The sequence below is a fragment of the Pogona vitticeps genome, chromosome 4 (assembly GCF_051106095.1).
Source record: "Pogona vitticeps strain Pit_001003342236 chromosome 4, PviZW2.1, whole genome shotgun sequence".
In the NCBI taxonomy this organism is placed as follows: Eukaryota; Metazoa; Chordata; class Lepidosauria; order Squamata; family Agamidae; genus Pogona; species Pogona vitticeps.
Window position 1 is genome coordinate 183542272 of NC_135786.1, and position 20170 is coordinate 183562441.

The 20170-nt window shown below is 38.7% G+C and overlaps 1 protein-coding gene across 4 annotated transcripts in view; it reads left to right on the plus strand.

Annotated features, from left to right (window-relative positions):
• Window positions 1-19966, plus strand: part of MYOM1 (myomesin 1) — a 120532-nt gene extending 100566 nt beyond the window's left edge. For all 4 annotated transcript variants that reach the window (XM_078391543.1, XM_072998822.2, XM_072998823.2 and 1 more), the window contains 7 exons: window positions 1423-1586; window positions 3596-3632; window positions 3945-3967; window positions 5347-5402; window positions 10462-10752; window positions 15036-15123; window positions 15791-19966. In XM_078391543.1, the coding sequence (XP_078247669.1) occupies window positions 1423-1586; window positions 3596-3632; window positions 3945-3967; window positions 5347-5402; window positions 10462-10752; window positions 15036-15123; window positions 15791-15927 (796 nt within the window). In that variant the 3' untranslated portion in view covers window positions 15928-19966. The remainder of the gene's footprint in view (window positions 1-1422; window positions 1587-3595; window positions 3633-3944; window positions 3968-5346; window positions 5403-10461; window positions 10753-15035; window positions 15124-15790) is intronic.
• The last annotated feature ends 204 nt before the right edge of the window (window positions 19967-20170 follow it).

The window sequence follows — 20170 nt, forward strand, 5'->3', positions numbered from 1 at the left end:
AATGACCGCTGGTGGTCCTCCAGCATAGAAGGGGCCTCCCATCTCAAGGCCCCTGGAAACTTAGAAAAAGTCATGAGCAGATGAAAAGTGAATGGCTGTGTTTCTGTATCTATGTTGGTTTACCTGTTCAGAGATTCATGAATCTATGTGCAGAGGAGCTGAATAGTATCAAGCCTCTGACCTGTCGGGTGTGTCCCACTGCACTGCAGAGTTCACCGAAGAGAGTTCACTTTTAACCCTTACATGCTATCTTTCATAAACATAATCTTCCAAGCTAGTCTTTGCTGCAGAAAGGAAGCTTATCTACTGGGGAATATTAGATAATGTTACTGTAAGATTGGGGATGGTGGACAGGAGGGCACAGTGGGGCTAGAAGAATTGCTCAAAGCAGGTTGGGCTGCTCACTTGGCCTTTCGTTTCCTTTGAGGTTTATTGATTAAATGGGAAGCCCATCCTCTCTGAATGGCTAAGAAGTGCCTAGCCTCTGTGGATACTGAGAGGGGATATATATTTCACCTTCCCAGCTGATGTAATTTAGGTCTCTGTGATTATGTAAAAAAGATCAGAGGAGACGGACTTCAGTTTTTAGAAGAAGCATTTCTAGTTCTGTATACTAATATTATTAAGCATCCAGGGGTTTCTTTGGATATTTGATGTCAAGTAGGCACTTGAGCATTCTGATGGATTTTTTTAAAAAAACCACCTGTACTTCCTATTAGGCTCAGTTTGCATATTTGTAAACAAAACAGCACTTCCAGGGACCTTCTTGCAAAGGAAGGTCCAAAGGGTTTGGTTACCCAAGTTAATTTTATAATTATAGAAGTAACAGCCATAATATCCTCAGTTGGAGGGTGGGGGCCTTTCACCAGGCAATGCAGTTCCAGAGAAAATTGTCTCCTTCCTTAAGCCAACAGAGGCAAGGCAGCATGTTTTCTGCCACTTGGTCCAGAAAGAAAGAAAGGTTTAAGTAGAGCTTGTTATGCTGGAAACCTTTATGTACCCAACAGTTTGCCTTAAGCACATAAGAAGTACCACTGATAGAGCTAACCTTGAACCATCACTCCTATTAGAGTGAGGCTAGCACTGCAAGGGAATAGTATGTAGTGAAGTTCATATTTGACAGGTAGGGCTGCTGCAAGCTTTTTTTAAAAAAAGTCCTTTGAAGTTATTTTGAAAAGAACTCCTTTGAAGCATGTGTCATTGTCTCTCCTTGAAAAAAAGTAGGACTAGAATATTTCCAGAGGGGAAATGACATTTCCGGGAGAGGGGACATGTTAATTCGTTACAGCAAAACCAACAAAGATTCTTTGTGCTTGTGGAAATTATCTAGTAAAATTCCAGCATATACACAATTAAAGGGGACAAGTTAGCCAATGATATCTCCATTGCCGTAATAATACAGTGTTCTTTTAATTTGTCTAGTGACGTCAAAATTAAGTATACAGAGAGAGTCAAGACTGGTGTCACTGGGGAGCAAATCTGGCTGCAAATCAATGAGCCAACACCCAATGACAAAGGGAAATACATAATGGAGCTCTTTGATGGTAAAACTGGACACACAAAAATGGTGGATCTTTCTGGACAAGGTAAATAAATTGCTTTACTGCTATCTCTGTTTATTTTCATGCAAAAATGAAAACATAATTGTGAGGGCCAGTAAGAGCACCTTTTTTAAATATATAGAGTGTTGTTAGTACTGCTGGTAACCTTCTGGTGTTATTATTATTATTTATTTATTATTTATTTAATTTATATGCCGCCCACACTACCCAAAGGTCTCTGGGCGGCTTACAGCATTTAAAATACAATAAAGATATGTGCAATTAAAATACAAATAAAATATATATATAATTGCCATCAGACCCACAGCTAATATTATTTCAGTTAAAAGCCTTCTGGAACAGGAAGGTTTTGACCTGGCGCCGAAATGTCATCAGTGTCGACGCCAGACGAATCTCAGTCGGGAGGGCATTCCATAGTCTGGGGGCAGCTGCCGAAACGGCCCTTTGTCTGCAAGCCGTCCCTCTTACCTCCTTGAGGGATGGCTCTTTCAAAAGGGCCCCCTGGATAGATCTTAACTGCTGGGTAGGCTCATATGGAAGGAGGCGGTCCTTCAGGTAGGTTCCCACCATAATTCCAGTTAACCCAGTATGAGCTTTCATATGCCTTTTTGCCGCCTGAGCTTTGGCCTATAGGCTTTGTCTCAGTCGCTGATGATTCTGATGTGTGAATCTCAAAAATACACAGAGCTGCTAAGATTGTAGGTGCAGTTTTCGTGTGTAAATCCCGGTTTGTGTGGATGTATAAAATCTCTAGGCAAGAAGATAATGGTCAACTAATTAAAATATGTTAAGCAACCGACACTGTTTTCAATCACAGGACTTTAGCATGAAGTGAAGCTAAGCATCTTATGTCACTTTGGTCTTATAACAAAATACCCCGATGCCAAAGGACACTAATAAATGCAAAAAAGAGTATTTGCTGAGATTCTGATTAAAAAGGCTAATCACATCCCACAATATCCCCTGATTTTCTGTCTGTGTATGAATATGTGACAGTGTGTAAAAGAGTGAGTGACAGGAAGGGAGAGATGGGGATTTACTTGCTTTCAGATATGCTTCAGCAGCAGAAGGGTGAAGGGTATCATGCCACCACTGGCTAATGCAGCAGCACAGACCATACATGATCAAAGCAGAAATGCTGTTTTGGCATTACAAGAAAATGCACTGGGAAATGTTAGGATACATAAATATATACTATGTTTGCATGTGAGCTCCCTGTTATCTCTTGCGTGCTTTAGTGCACAACCCTTTAGGAGGAAGGCAGCATATAAATATTTTAAATAAATATAAACCTCCATAAAACATGGCTTTTATCCACTGGAGACTATACTTCTTATACAAGAGATCAGCCTTGCCTGTTCCTTCATCCTCCTTGGTTTCTATTATCTTAGCAGACCAGCACAGTTAAAAAACCCCCACAAAACTGCACTTGTGGACAGCTGGAATTGTGTGCACTTGAAACAGACTTTCCAGTATTGGCGATTATAGTAATCAGGATATGTCTTGTGGCAGACATGTCTCATTCTGTATATTTACTCAGAAACAGGTTCTGCCATTCAGCAGGGATTATTCCCAAATGTGCATAGGAATGCAGTTTCAAACAGTAAATCAGTTTTCCCATTTGAATATGTCCAAGGTCTGGTGGAAAATTTCTCATTTCCTCTTGCTAGAGAGAGAGAGACCCCTGATTCTTCCATGCCCCTTTTAAACTTTTGGGGAAAAATCAGCCCATCCTGCCTTTAAACAGGCCCAAGCAAGCAAGATTTACTGTTGCAAAGTCATGCCATCTTTAGGTAGAAACCACTGTCTTAACATTGGTTAGGATATGTTGCAAAAGGATCCAGTCTACCATATGTAGCAGATCAGATTATTAGCACATGTGTTCTGTATTAGATAATCCCAATTGCTTCCATAATTGGCTTTTAAATGTCCCAGCCTACCCCAAATACACAGATAATGGAATAAAGAAATCATCACACAAATTGACAACATAAGGGCTGCTATTAATAAAATGCTGTTCTTTCTTTTTAAAGCATTTGAAGAAGCCTTTGCAGAATTCCAGAGGTTAAAGTAAGTATCATTCAATTTTTCTAATGGAATTCCTTGCGATAAAACTTACTTCCCTGTTTAGTTTTTATTACATTTTCTAAAAGATGCAAGTGTGACTTTTCTGTTGAAGTGAAATGCATCTTACAGTATGCCTTTTAACCAAACTCTGATCTTCGAATGTCATGAGAAAATTGTGCCGTCAAAGTGGGGCATTCTGTAGACAAGTTTTGTTCATCTGTTTAAAGAGATGCAAAAAGTAGTAACTGCTTTTTCCATTGCCAAGACTTTGTGTGAAATGAAACTGAGTTTTCTTTTTATCTGCTTCCATTACAGAGCACTTGCCATTGCAGAGAAAAGTGAGTGATCTGTCTTTTTAATTGTTGTCTGTGTTAGGACTTATTAAGTCAGAATTGATTTAATAGCATGCAGTTTTTAATATTAGGATGAAAGAGTTTCAGAAGAGACAGCTGTGTTGGTCTGTGCTAGCATATCAGGCAAAAACAAAAACAAAAATAAAGAAGACAAAAATATTTGGCACCTTAAAGAATAACTGCTATCTTTTAATGTGAGCTTTCATGGAGGTCCATTTCCTCAGACACCAGGATGTAATGCTCCTCATTTTTCCAACTATGAAAATAACTATGAAAGATAGTTGTTATTGTTATCAGGGATTTCTGTGCCATATATTTTTTGTGCAAATCCTGAATCAGGTTTCAAATTTCAGAACAGTTTCTTTTTAAGGAAAGAGTAGTTTTGCAATACCTGTTTACCACCTGATCATCAGGTAGAGTAGGCAGCCATCCAGACAGGCTTAACTAGTCCTGAGGCATTATGTTTTCCTGCCAAGCCAAGGGCAAGGGCAGCCTTTAGAAACTCTCTCTTGCCTATCAGATGCAAGAAACTCAAGTTTCCTTTCTCTCTTTGTTCAAACTGCAGACAGTACTGTTTCCTTCAGCTCCACCCTAGATGGCAGGCTGTGACCTACATTCCTTCCTAACCTGGATTTCCACTTAATTGTCATTCAGTGTTATGTGTTTGAATATTCTCTCTAATGTCTCTCTCTCTGTGTGTTTATATGTTTTACTTAATTTACACATTCCCCTCTTCATGATAAATGCATGTCTGAATTTCCCCCTTCCCCAGTTTTAAACATTTTAGCTGCTCACATTTTAACATGTGCATATACTGTAGTTGTATATATATTTTCCTGAAACACCTCTTAAGTCTTACAAATGCGAAAATTCTCAAGGCACATTTCTTGCTGCTGTTCCGGCATGTGTGAAAATTCTACTTCCATTGAGATAATCCAATCCATCGAAGGTGTCTTCCATCTCTGAGAGAGAGGCAAGGAACTGGAAGATCCCTACCTCTCTCTGGCTGGAAGATGTTCCCTAACACACCCTTGACTTCCCAAGGAGGGCAAGAGGACAAGGGTATTATGCCATTATCAATTTTGGAAGAGAGAGCCATGTTAGTCTGTTCCTGTTGCCATTTCTGTCAATGATAAGAGGTAGTAGCAGAATTCCCTTAGGAAAGCAATTTCCTGAATATTCATTTTCAACAGATTTGATATGACTTTCATTCAAAGCAGAGAAGGCTACAGATACTCAAAATCTCAGTTTGCATGCGTCACTGGTAGCTTTTAGAAAAGGAAAATGGGGAGAATGAAACTTGGGACAGAGTTTATCCATGAGATGGTAATTAAAGGTTACGAATGTGTTTTCCTCCCCTTCAGATCGTGCTCGGGTGCTTGGAGGTCTGCCCGATGTTGTTACCATTCAGGAAGGCAAGGTATGATTTTTTAAAAAACTAAATATTTAAAAAGGCAGTTCTGCAGCTTTCTTGCCTTGAGAAAAATGAACAAAAGAAAAAAGAGAAAGCATCAGAGTTACACAGGGGTTCTGGCTTGTAAAAAAAATGATTGCACTTCTTATTCCTCTTCTTGAGGAGAACATAATTTCACTGTGCTATATAGTCCACCTTCCTATATTTATAACACGTTGATGTAAGTAGGGTACATAAAAATTAAGAAAGTGACGGTTAAGCTTTAAGCCACAATCCAACATACCTGCTTAAGCCCAATGATTTTCAACAATCCTCACAGAGTTTGAAGTTTGAAGTTTTTAGGCTGGTTCTGTGCGTAACATATGAATAACTCTACAGAAAATCTATCCCCTGCAAAAGGCAGACAGATATTATTCTTTTTCATCTCTCCACAAAAGGAAGCTCTGCTAAAAAAATTAGTTCTAAGAAATTTGGGGGATGGTTAGAGGGCTTCAGGGAATCCAGGGATCACCAAAAAATGATCAACTGGAAACCTCTTTCTTTGTTTCTTAACAATAGTCATTTTATAGAATTACTTGTAAAAGTCTTCATATACATTAGATACATGTGAATGAGACTGTACATGTTTAGAGTACTTTCAGGGGCAAAATGTTGACAGGAGGAAGTGGTTATCAGCATATACAGTGGTGCCTCACTTGACGACAATCATCCGTTCCAGCAAAATCGCTGTAGAACGAAATCGTCATCAAGCGAAAGTAAAAAACCCATTGAAATGCATTGAAAACCGGTTCAATGCATTTCAGTGGGTGAAATACCTCATAGTGCAGTGAAGATCCTCCATAGGGCGGCCATTTTCCAATGCCTGTTAAACGAGGAATCCACCCTAAAGACAGTGGGGAGCCATTTTGCACAGCGGGTGGCCATTTTGAGAGCCACCAATCAGCTGTTTTTAAATTGTCGTTTAGCGAAGAATCGGTTCCCGAAGCAGGGAACCGATCATCATCAAATGAAAAAACCCCATTGAAACATCATTAAGCAATCACAAAAACCTCATTGTAAAGTGGATTCGTCATGGAGTGGGGTAATCGTCAAGCGGGGCACCACTGTAAATGGAATGGGTCCCATAATCTCAAATGAGATCCCACAGATACTCTTTTTTCTTTTTTCTTATTCTCCCCCCAATGGAAGTGACAAGGTGTGTATACTACACATCTGTTTGATATCATTTTCAGTGATTTTAGTGATTTAGGCTTCAGTTTCATGGCTCACAAGGTCCTGGGTACTGTAGACTGGTGACACTTCAAATTCTCAGCTAGAGAGCTCTAGTGCTTTAATCCAGAGGAGTTCACTAAAGCTCTCTAGGAGGATTAGGTAGTGTGGAACCATGAGAATTAAAGCAGTTCTTGGAACATAACATCATCAAACTGGTGCAGCTATACAGTATGGATATAGACCAAGTTATTGTATTTGTTTTGCTTAAACTGATGCTTATTGCTCCAGGAAAATTACAGGTTCAGCCTGGTGTGACTAATTGTTTCTATGTATTTCTTGCCTTCACCCAAATGACTATTGTGAAAATGAAAGCGTTCCCAGGAAACTTTCCAGCTAGCCAAGCCCGTAAAGCTTTCATGGAAGCTGGAAAAAAAAATCAGGATCTTTTTGAGAAGTCCCTGATTTGCATTCAGGTTTTAACTCTCAGGCTTGCAATGGACAGCTGGAGGCTATTCACATGTCCTGAGCTGCTGGTTCAGCTCCCTCCATTCCAAATCTTTTTTGCAAGTTTTGTGCAAAGATGGATGGCTGCATTTTCACTCATAGCAGCCCAAACCTAAGGTTCTTCCTCTTTCAAGACAGCCCTAATGCTGCAAGAGGCCTGATGATTTTTTTTAGTTCTTCCCCTTTGTTCTACAGTAGCACAAATGAGAGCAAATTGAGGCTTTTTCTAATGCTTGATTGATAAGTACTTTGGAATGGATTATATGTGTAAGTTATTAAGCATTTTTAAAGGGCACTGCATTTCTAAAGGAAGAAACAATGAACACAAAGGGAGGAAATAGAATGTAAAAAGTTTTTCTGTTATCTTTAATGTGATTGAATTCTGCTGCCCACGAATACAACTGGAGACAAACTGAAGATCCTGGCCCAGAACCACCTTAACTCAAATAATTTATCTAGGCTTGATTGTTTATTTGGCCATGAGCTGGGGTAGTGGGGAGGATGGCCGGATTTATTGATGTTACAGCCTTATCTCTCTTTAAAGTCAATCTGGATATTCTCTTACATCTAGGATGTTTTCTAATTCATAGGATTGAGCATTCACCATTCAGTCATCACGGCAATCTCTTCCTCACTGCTTTCAGTTCATTCACCATAAGGATGCCACCTTTTAGCTTCTCTCTCCATCTTTCTGAGTTTCTAAAGAGCCTCTCTGGCACTTATTTCCTTTTTTCATGGCCATAGCACATCTCTCCTGGAGCTGAGAGCACCGGGATGTTTCTATGGTTTAAAGTTCCCACCTGACACACTCCAAAATGTTAGTTGTATTGAGTCAAGTGCACTTTCCCATAACCTCTTCCCTCTTCTTATACACTGAATTCACAGTTTCTATCCTAGATAGTTTAAATCTTAGTTTCCCATTACAGGCAAACTGTGATTTAATGTCAGTTTACTATCTAGGATGTGATTGTAGGATCCCATTTGTTCAAATGTTCAAAGAAACTGCGGTTCAGAGAGACTATGACAAAAGCACTAAAGCTTGTTGCATGAAGTCCAGGGAGTATGGAAGCCTAGCGTTCATTCTTTTTATAATAAACAATAATTTGTTGAGCCAAACCTGTTATATCTCAACCAGCACTGTCCTTTAGATACGTGGGTGTTATCTGCCTTTGTGCTTGAAAAGTAGCTCCTCTGCTACTGAAGTTATTAAATCAGGTGCAAATTCTGAATCTTTCATTTCATAGTAAAATGTAATTGTTTTCTGCTCCAGCAGAGTACCATCTCTGTTGCCATTTCCATCCGCCAGAGAAAAAAACAGAATGTTTCCAAGCCACAACCACTTATTCAACAACTTTGATTGTTTTATTGTCCTAGTGCATGCTGCTTCCCCTAATCCCTTTTCATCATGAGGACATCAAAGACAGAGTTGTGAACTGTACACACTGAGATCCCCTAGATCTTATATGAGAGGATAGTGAAATGAATATATTTGTTTAAGCTAAAGCTAGCAGTATTGGCACCTAAAGTGTTGCTGTTTTGTTGGTTAACCTTGGATCATGTGTCATGGGGAGAGAATGAAGGACTGGAGAGCAACGTCTTGGACCAAGTGCATTATGACCAAATGGTACCACCTCTGAGTTCACCTGTCCTATGTTTTCTTTTGCCCTTGGAGGAGTAGCTGGAGGTGGTAAATGCACTTGGAGTTATTAGGCTTGCATCCAATGGGCAGGTTTGTGCCTCTGCAGCAGTAGAATTATTTGTTCTCTAAACTTCAGTGTCAAAGCTGTAGTTGTCTAAAGCTCTAGTTGTAGCTCTGGCTTTTTAAAGACAAATTTCTTTTTTTATTATTATTATTCTGTTTCCATTGGGTAAGGAAAGATCATAGGGAAGGGAATTTGGAACACAGTACTGAGGTCAGTAAAAAATACAGAATGCGGTAGAGAACAATATATATCATTATTACTTCTGCCGATGTTTTCTTACTAAGCTTACTTCACACTAATCTTGCCAGTTTTTTCTAAGCCTTTAAAATCTACAATTATATCTTATATCTTCTTTCTTATAATGCTTTTAAAAGACAAATATCAACCTTGTTGATTTAAACATTGTTTACCTAGGGGAATAAGCATCAGACAGCAGTGTTTTGCCAACCAAATCATTACAGATCACTTGAAATCCTGCTATAGAATATGGGAAAGAGCTCCCACAATAAGTATTAAAGATGTACTGTATAATGTATAACCTTTTCCTTAGGGCATTCATTTTCCCCTTTTAACTCATGTTTGCTAATGCATTAAAGAGCAATGTTCTTGTGACCTCTGGACTGATCTCAACAGCATATTAGAGTAATGGTCATTCGTTATCCAGAAAGGTCATCATGGGCACTACAAAAAGCTCCAGAAGGGAGGAGAGGTCAGAAAAATCTGTGGTGCAAGTGGCTTGCACCTTCCATTCTTCCTATGTTGTATTTCACCACATATTTTACTTGCATTCTGTACAAGTGCTTTAAATAAATAGTTACAAAAGAAATTAATCATTGGTGTTGAATTTGATCACATTCTGAGAGTGCATATGCCTTGAATATGATGCAAGAATCTATTTCTGGGATATATCTGATAAAGAGAAATGTACTGAGGGAACTTTGACAAACCAGGATATGACCTTTTCCTGCTCTTCCCTCCGTGAAATAGATTTCCCATAAAAAGGCTGCATCTTTAATCAATGGATATTGAAGGTGCTTTCTTTCGATCCAATCCATATTTGCTTTTTACAGAAGCTTATCACCCATAAGACCTTCAGGAAGCAGATGTCAGCTGTTTTGGTTAGGAGGTGTTCCTTGGGAAAGAAAAAAAGAGTATCAGTTTCGGATTAAAAGCAAGGCAGTTAGATGTGCAATTTTATGAAAAACCAATGAAGACTTCTTCAATGTACTTTAATCACACCTTAATTGTACACTTAACTGTTATTTAAAGATTTGGAAGTCTAGCAATCTCTTTTGTGACTATGAAAGAAATCTTCTAAGAACACAAAGAATAAAGGTTGTTAATGGAAGGGCTAAATTTTGAAGTAACTCCAACTTCTAAATTGGTGTTAAAGTGAATATGCAGTCTGTGATAAGCCTTTGGAAGGAAAAAATGTCTGCAGTCTGTGATAAGCTTTTAGAAGAAAACAATATTTGAAAACTGAGACTGTTTCTTCACTTCCCTAATATAAATTTGGATATGCATTCATGTAATGTTTAGATTTGTTTATGTTTTATTTCAAGAGAGGTAAACATATTCAGGGAGCATACATATTTAGGAAAAAAAATCATAGTAGCTATTTATAATGCCTTGTATGTTTCCTGCAGGCACTTAATCTTACCTGTACTGTCTGGGGAAATCCTGTCCCGGAGATTTCGTGGCTGAAGAATGAAAAGCATTTGGCAGGAGATGACCATGTCATCCTGAAGTTTGAACAGGGAAAACTAGCCACCTTCATCATCACTGCTGTCAGTACAGTTGACTCAGGGAGATACAGCCTTGTAGTGAAAAACCAATATGGTACAGAGACAAGCGATTTCACTGTAAGTGTGTTCATACCTGAGGAAGGGATGGAGATCCCCCATCCAGAGCTCAGCAAAGGACATAAGAAAAAGAAGGTATGAAGCTAAGCCTGAGAAGGACAAATGCTGGGGAAAGCTAGAATTTATTTCTGATGTAATCATGTGTGTGTAAATTGGTTTGCCTGTGCATAGGTAGTAGATCTGCATCCTTCCTGTCACTTAATTTGAAGTATTATCACTAACTCATATCAGGCAAAGTGGGCTAATTGGTCCCCAACCACTCTTGCACTTCGTTATAGGTATGTGTCTAAACTTTTTATCAGCTGTCAATCTTAAATGGGGAAAAATAGTCAGTGACTGTGTGTGATAATGATGGTTTGACTATTTGCCCGATGCTGATGTTCAGAAATTACAAGCATAATATTTCGATGTATTCTCGAAGGCTTTCACAGCTGGGATCTGATGGTTGTTGTGGGTTTTTCTGGGTTCTTTGGCCATGTTCTGAAGGTTGTTCTTCCTGATGTTTGTCCTCTGAAGATGCCGGCCACAGAGACTGGTGAAACGTCAGGAAAAACAACCTTCAGAACACGGCCAAAGAACCCAAAAAACCCACAACAACCATAATATTTCAACTTAATTAATGAGGGGAGTGAAAGGATAAGTAATACCTGTGGTTAACTGGAGATGCTTTTCTCACCAGTTAGAGTTGGACATATGTGTAGTCTAATATCAACTGAGTGCACTGTAGCATAGGACTAGAAAGTGGAAATACTAAACAGTGACTATTAAGAGAACAAATGTATGTGTTGCCATGATATTAATGCACAATAATGTCAAAGGAAAACTTTAAATCCACTCCAGTATTTACAAATAAATAAATCAAAACACTTTTCTTTCACCCTGTTTTCCTGTGTTTTACTTACTTGTGTGTTCACCAGCCCTGTTACTTTTGATGTCTTGACTCACTTCTTTCTTGCCTCTTTCTCACTGTCATAAGTAGGTTTTCAGTGCATTCCTAGAAAAGACATGATGCTGATTTTTTCATTTAATCCACATTACTCACTTCCTGCTTTGTTCTCACTTCAAAAGCTATTTTGCTTTCACTACAAAACCTTGCTAATAACTATATTATGTGGAACAGAAGTCACATTATTTTATAGTTTAAGAAAGTTATTGGTCATTCTAGTCAAGAGGCTTGTTTTGATCATGACCCTGGCTGGACATGTAGCTACTGAAAGTTGGAATTGGGGTTGCAGAGGCCTGAGGCTAAGCAAGGCTTCCTCAAAGCCTTTCAGTGTTAGGCTGAGGTAACATGTTATCTAAAAACTTCTCTGTTTTATAGCTACGTGGTCACTGTACTAGTTTCCAAACTAGAAGAAAATGACTTAAAATTAAAACAAAGTATGTATGATTTAAAATTTGAATAGAATTATGTTCACAACTGAAAGATTATTATTTTTTCAGATGCCAGAGGAACTAGATAGGATAGGACAGACTAGATTTAAGTACAACTTGGAAGACTTAATCTTGTAGGGTATAACTCCCAGAAACCCACAGCCAGTCTGGCTGTCTAGAACCTTGCAGCTGTAGTTTTAAAAAGCTAACTTTTTCAAGCTCTTGGTTTTAGCATTTTCAAGAAAAATCTCTGTGTTAAAGAATTCAGCAGTCTTACTAAGTATATTCTATTTTCAATAAAGGTTTTTCTATTCAGAAGATAGGAGAATATTACTAGTTAGGAAACAGCTCTAGTTCCAATTTGCAATTAATGGTCATCATATTTTGAAAATAGTTCAAAGTGTAAGAACAAAGCCCCAGAAAATGCAGGGTATTGTGACGTTAAATGTACACAAAGAAGATGAAAGACCTGGGCAGGCTCTTTGGTGGAAAACAAAGGACTGATATAGTAAATTGATCTGAACATTTTTAAGGACAACCACCTGGCAGATATCATTGATTTGTATTTCTGCCTTGAGTAGGGCATTGGACTTGATGGCCTCATAGGCCCCTTCCAACTTCATGATTCTATGATTCTAAGGCCACTTTTTGCAACCATATTGTTAGCATTGTCATGCATTTTCCACATTCTTGTAAGCCTAATTTCACGCCTTGGTTTGTCCTTCCACTCCTTTTTGCACATTAATCTTCTTTGATGCATGCATCCAAGCCATTGGAAATCCATGGATTGTCAAGTATTCCAGTTATACCTTTGACATAATATGTGTCAGGTATGAGAGAACCAGACAGGTGAGTGTACTTCACTTAAATTCTTTGGTTTGCATCTGTGTAATTATAAGCACATTATATTCCTGAATCAAAAAGAACATTTACTACAAAAATCATCTTAAGTTACTTGATCAAACTGGGACAACACCATTATTATACCTAGAATTTTGTTCTATTTTAATTGTGCAACTTTTTTGCTCATTACTCTGATTATGCAAGACATCTCATGTCATGAGATAGATTGCATGACCAGGGTGCAAATGAATGTACAATGGACAGCTTGCAAACTAGCAGACACTTATACAGTTGCTCTTTTGCACTAGTGACACTAATAAGATTCTGGTCTGAATTTACCAAAAATAGGGGGAATGGTATACGGGAAATTTTCACTTTGGTACTCTAATGTGATGGAATAATACATTTTTCTTTCATTATTTTTTGTGTCCTCTCCCTTGAGGGTAAATTTGGAGACAAAATTTGCACAGGTTTTTATCTTGCTGTTTTTATTAACAGTACATTGTAAATAGTCATTAAAGATAGATATTCATTCAAAAAAAAAGTCTCATTTTGGACATTATGGCTAAACTGTGATTTGACCTTTAAAAATGGGTTCTTATTCTCCATTCTGTTCACTGACTCTATTAGCCCTATTCAAGCATTCAGCTTGAATACATGTCAGGCTCAAAAGGTGATGGTGATGTAGGAGTTCAGGTAAGTTTTGCCCCCATGTGTCCATGTCCACATGGACGTTCTGCAGACCTGTTCAGCGTAACAGTCTGCATAGCTACTGTAAATAGCATATATCAGCATTTTTGTGACTGGCAGTGTTTCCTTATCAGATCAGTCACAAAAACACTGGAAGTCCCATTGATTGGGGTGTTCTTACAGTGTCAAAGAAGGCCTTCATGGTAAACACACAAATGTCTACATGACTTGCCATTATGTTTGGGATGTCTGGGCTGAAGCTTATGTGCATGCCTCTGTCTTCACTACTCTTTGAGCCCTATGTACTTTCAGGTTAAATGCCAAATAGGGCTGTTTAGTTTGTCATAGCAGTCAAATTGGGGAAACAGTGATTGCCAGCAATTGCGCTTAGCCTTGAAACTTGAATCTGAAGTGGGTATCATAGTGGTTTGAAGTGGGTGTCAGACTAGGATTTATATGATCACAGTGAACCAGGATTTTGAGGAGGGAATTAGTATATAGGTAGGGAGGCAAATACAAGCTTCTGGTTTATTCCCAGATTTCTAAATCACACAGCTTTATAAATGAAAAATATATCTTTGTATCAATAAAAAATTAAAATTAAAACTTCCCGAATGAAAGAGAACAAATGTTCATGAGAAACAAGGGTTGCATCCAGTGGTGACTTGGAATTTCTATTTGCTCAAGTTGGGGGACTCACTGATCCATTCTACCCACTTCATTTGCAAACAACTTTTCTTGAAGTTTTGGGGACCTTCTCAAACACTATAGAATCTGGTGTGTAAAGTTGTAATAGTCAGCAAATGACCAAAGCCATACTGGATACACACTATCATAAGCAAGAAAAGTCTCATTTTTAATGCCTCAAAAGGCTAATTGCTGAGCCATATAATTCAAAGCCATTTAAATGCTGATGAGCTCCAGCACAATGCTTCAAGAGTCTTCTTTTGAGTTCTATATCAGTCAACGTTAATTTGATGCACATATAGTACAATAGTATTCACATTTTCTTGGAAGAAAATCCCACTAAGTTCAGTAGACTTACTTTCAGGGAAGAACTATGCTTAGGATTGTAGTCTCAAGTTAATTTTGTGCCCATTTCCTCATTCCAACTGAATGTATTATGTCATGCAAAGTCTACAATTAAACATTCAGATAGGATTCACAAACCATTTTTGTGCATCCAGGGGAGTTTTGGCCTGGTTTTGTGTGGAGACCCCCATGCAACTTGGAAGCCACTGGGGAATCTGGGAAGAGTTTCAGAAGCTGTTTAACATATGAAATGATGGCCTTCTGGCTTACAAAAACCCCAGTTTTTAAGAAGTCTATTGAGTACTCAGAAGGCTTTGTACAACCTTCATGAATTCTGGTCACAAGCAGCAAATCATTACCCGTTCCTCATAGAATTTTGGATTACTAACTATTCTTATTTGTCTTTTGCTTTGCTGTAGCTGATTGCTTCTGCTAAAGAGGAACAGACTGGCTTGGCTGTATGTGTTGCTGACCTGCAGGGGTCTTGCCTAGACACAGTAACCCCAGGTAAAAAGAAAAATGCCCGTTTCTAAAGAAGATAAGAGTAATTCCGTCAATGTGATTTATTAATTTCTATGCTTTGAGATTACAATTCTGAACCATCCACTGATATCATACTTGAGCCCAAGTCAAAGCTTTAATAGCCTTGCTAGCATCAGCTAAAAATCCTAAGGACATTTATCTGACCACGCAGTATGTGCCAGTCCTTAGTTCCCAGTAGATATATCTGGAGTCAGAAGCTTAGAAGGCTTCACACAAATTTATTTAAACATATTTCTTATGAATGTACTTACATGAGAAGCTGCCTTATATTGAGTCCCTCAAGGCAGGTATTATTAACACTGATTGGCAATAGCTTTTAGTTTTCAGACAGTTTTTCCGGAGCAACCTGGAGGTGCTGAGGATTGAATGCGCCCTTCCTCAAATCAAAGTTACAGAAATTTATTTTAATTAATACTACTGGATTAACTACTGTAGAAGAAAGCCCTAAGTGCAGATATGCCTATACTATTGAAACACTATGAAGAAACAAGAGGAAGAACTAAGTCAGTCTAAGTTGCTGCTGCTCTTGGTTGCACTGTGGTGGCGTCAGTGTTGCTACAGTAAGGAGAGCTCATAATGCCAGGAGACAAAACACACTTATGTGAGCAATGTCTTCTTTTTGTTACATCAGATCTCCTGGAACCACAAGTAAAAGAGATAATTGCTACGGAAGAGACACCTGATCCAAATGAAGATCCAATTGTAGAAGATGGAGATGATCCTGGAGAGAGCTGGCAATCAGGAGAGACTTCAGGACTTTCTCAGTAGAATGGCAGAATAGTGTGCTAGGAGGGGATTAAGAAAATTCTTGAGATAAAGAAAAGTGACTGATTGGAAACACAGTGCACATGAACCCTTGTGGTCATATTATGAAAAGTGTGATTAATGTGTTACTTCATATTATAATACCATGTTTGTGGTGTAACATACACTTCGTTTCATTGGGTGCTGTATTATTTTGTGATGTACTAACATTTCATATAAACTGTTCTGCTGTCCTGAGCTCAGAGAGCATGGGCTATAAAGCAGATGAGACGGTATCTTCTGTGAGAGCAACTTCTGTTGGTGCATGAGTTCTTGATGGCTAAGATCCAGTTTGAGTTAGAAGTATGTATTGCCTACAGCTAGACAGAGTAAGGTATCTGCCTCAGATGGCAGATACTGATGACACCAGCAACAATCCCCTAGCCACTTCTTCTGAGTCCCTAGTCCACAGGGTTCTCTTGAAGAACAGAGATCTGCAAACCATATGACCTGTCTTGTACTGTTGTTCTGAGCCCCTAGGCGATATACTGTACTTCTCTTGAAAGATGGATATGTGTGCTATGTAACTGTCTTGCTCTGTCTAAACTATGTTGCTGTGCTTGGTGTGTGGCTACTTTGGGAGGGTGTTTTTCTGCTTGGTGGTGTTGAAGTAAGGATCAACTATGTTTCACATTGGCTTCTGTATATAGAATGGATAGCTACAAGTGAAATATCTTTGCTCAACCTTGGCACTTCCATGAAAACAGAAGAACCATAATCAAGGACTTTACCTTATCTGTTTTATGCCTCTTGCTTTGTGTCCTTCAGTAATTGCATTTTTAAAAAATCAAATTGTACACATTGTCTTTATGCTTTGTGTAAAATCACTGTAGACAATACAAAACACATTTGGAGCTTGTGCTTGGCTCCATGGATGAACAGAAACCGTGCTTTAAATGGAGGAACCTCTTGATTTTCAACAAACATAACACTCATAGAAGTTTTATGCTCTGCCTGCTTCACAGGGATAGAGTAGTTACTTAATGAAAGGACTTATATATGTGTTGACTTCTCCTTCAGCAGACAGATTAATGGATCTATTCTGTTTCCAACTAGCAATTGGATTTATTTTATTTGTGTATTTATTTAATTTATACCCCACCCATCTAGATTCAAGTCTACTATTTAGGCCATATTCTTCTATTTTGTTCTTGTTTAGTTCTATCTAACTCAGTATTTTTGTCAGGGATTCTTATTAAGCCTGGAAGGAATAGCTCTCCGACTCTTTGTGACCCCATGGACCAGAGCATGCCAGGCCCTCCTGTCTTCCACTGCCTCCCGAAGTTTGGTCAAATTCATGTTGGTAGCTTTGATGACACTGTCCAACCATCTCATCCTCTGTTGTCACCTTCTCCTCTTGCCTTCACACCTTCCCAACATCAGAGTCATTTCCAGGGAGTCTTCTCATGAGATGGCCAAAGTATTGGAGCCTCAGCTTCAGGATCTGTCCTTCCAGTGAACACTAAGGGTTGATTTCCTTCAAAATGGATAGGTTTGTTCTCTTTGCAGTCCAGGGGACTCTCAAGAGTCTCCTCCAGCACCACAATTCAAAAGCATCAATTCTTCGGTAGTCAGCCTTCTTTATGGTCCAGCTCTCACTTCCATACATCGCTACTGGAAAAACCATAGCTTTGACTATGGGGACCTTTGTCAGCAAGGTGATGTCTCTGCTTTTTAAGATGCTGTCTAGGTTTGTCATCGCTTTCCTCCAAACAAGCAGGCGTCTTTTAATTTCATGGCTGCTGTCACCATCTGCAGTGATCATGGAGCCCAGGAAAGTAAAATCTGTCACTGCCTCCCTATCTTCCCCTTCTATTTGCCAGGAGGTGATGGGACCAGTGGCCATGATCTTAGTTTTTTTGATGTTGAACTTCAGACCATTTTTGTGCTCTCCTATTTCACCCTCATTAAGAGGTTCTTTAATTCCTCCTCGCTTTCTGCCATCAGAGTGCTATATTCTTCTATACATTATATCAAAACATAACACAATTGTCAGGTGGAAGGATGATATGAGACCTGATTCTCCTTTCCAGATAGTTCCTCTGACAATACTGGTTCTGAAATTAAGGGATTTATTTATTAAAAACAACAACACAGTCTTGTTAAACACATATATTTATACATTGAGGAAAACTTCCTTTTGTAGATGAAAACAGACTATTGAACAAACTTGACAATAAAGATTTTTCTCCCTTCTGAGCCGCTAAGTCTACACTGCTGTTAATGTTATAATAGGATCTAGCTTATGAATGACTTTTTGAGAGCACAGATTTGCCCTTCCCCCACCAAATACAGTGGACCCTTGACTTACAGACGGCTTGACTTACAGACTTTTTGAGTTACAGACTTCTCTGGCCGCAAAATTTAGGTTTGACTTGCAGCCTGAGAATTGACTTACAGACCAGAAAATAACCAAAATGGAACAAAAACGGCCTGTTACGGGATTAATCGGTTTTCAATGCACTGTAGGTCAATGGAGACTTGACCTACAGACTTTTTGACTTGAGAACCACCTTCCAATATGGATTAAGTTCTCAAGTCAAGACCCCACTGTAAGCCAAAGAAGAGATTCATTGTAACTTATGAAATTCTCTTCTGTTTTCAGCTGAGTGCATCTAAAGGAACAAATATAAAAGGAAGTCATAATGTAATTTTTTTTTTTTATTATTCTGGCAGTGTTTAAAACAGCTATATTCCCAATGAAGGACACTAACAGAAGCCTTGTGTCATCTGTGGTATTGTATGTACAGGAAATATTTTTCTTAAGTATCATGAGGAAATTTTAGCTCAGAAGAGGCCCTAGTTTGCACATAGCAAATAGCAGGTTTAACTAAAACTGCCAGATTACAGAAAAGGGGATGCACAAAATGGTTATACACATGGTATCTGTGTATCTGGCTCAGAGCAAGAGGTCGGTTGTTCAATTCCCCACTCTGCCTCCTAGGAAAAGAGCCAGCTTGTGCACCCTTGAGCAAGCTTCATAGCCCCAGAGTACCCGCAGAGGAACAGAATGATAAACAACTTCTGAGTATTATTATGAATCCTGCACATGCCATCTTCCTAGCCAGAAAATAAGATTAGCAATATCTAAAAGTAGGGAATGACATTCAAATTATAAAAAAGAACAAACAGATTTTAGATTTGCTGCCAGTCAATTTTGTAAATTCTCGCTAAGAATAAAACTGATATGACAATAGACAGTGGTCAGTATCCTATTGCTAGTCTCAGCTACAGCAGACCCACTGGATGAAATCCTGTTGCATCGCATAAGGCTGATGATGTCACCAGCTACAGTGACGACAACCACCTCCCTTCACTGAAGGTCCTGAGGCTCCTTTTCATTATGGAAAAGCTGTTGGGGGCCACAGGTCTATTCTGTGTTAAGCCTAATAAGAGGATTCTTGCCAGTGTATCTACACCATGCATTTATAGCATTTTCATACCACTAATTATCATGGCTCCATGCTTCTGGATTGTGAGATGTGTAATTTAATGAAATACTTTGAAGTTTCTGCTACAGAAGCTGCAGCAAACTCCCTTGTACTAGAACAAAAAGTTCTAAGTCCCTCAAGAGATTGCAAATCCCAGGATATGTAGGTCAGAGCCACAGAACAATAGTGGTTGTTATTGCTGTATAATGCAGAGATCCTTGCATGTTACTCATATTGAAAGTTTTGCGACATGGGGAAAAAGCAGAAGTTTGTGGAATCCTCCACAATGGGTTTGAAGGGTACACTGGGCAAGCAAATGTATAGGGAAGAGAAGCTCCATAGCATAACCAGAATGTGTGATGGAATCCATGGTTCACGCTTATTCTTAAATGCTTTCCATGTAAGGATTGGAAGAATATAAATGACTGTTAAATAGGTAGTTAGCCTATATTAGTGGCTGCTGCTGTTGTTTATTGCCTTTGGAATGCATTTATTGGCACCAGTTAGTATTAACTAACTCACTTCAGTGAGTTTTGTGTTCATGCCAAAGGAAATAAAAAATTCTAAAATAATTCATAATCTCTCCTTCATGCCTGTGATGCCTGAATATCCAGCTGTTATGCTTATTTGAATTCTAATCTTAAATTTTATTTAATTAGAACTAAATTGATGATTGCAGGGACAGGAGCCATATGTGTCATACTGGTTTGTGGGACAACTAACCCCAATTATTATTATTATTATTACAAAAATGGGAGTTTTTAAACTTATAAAGT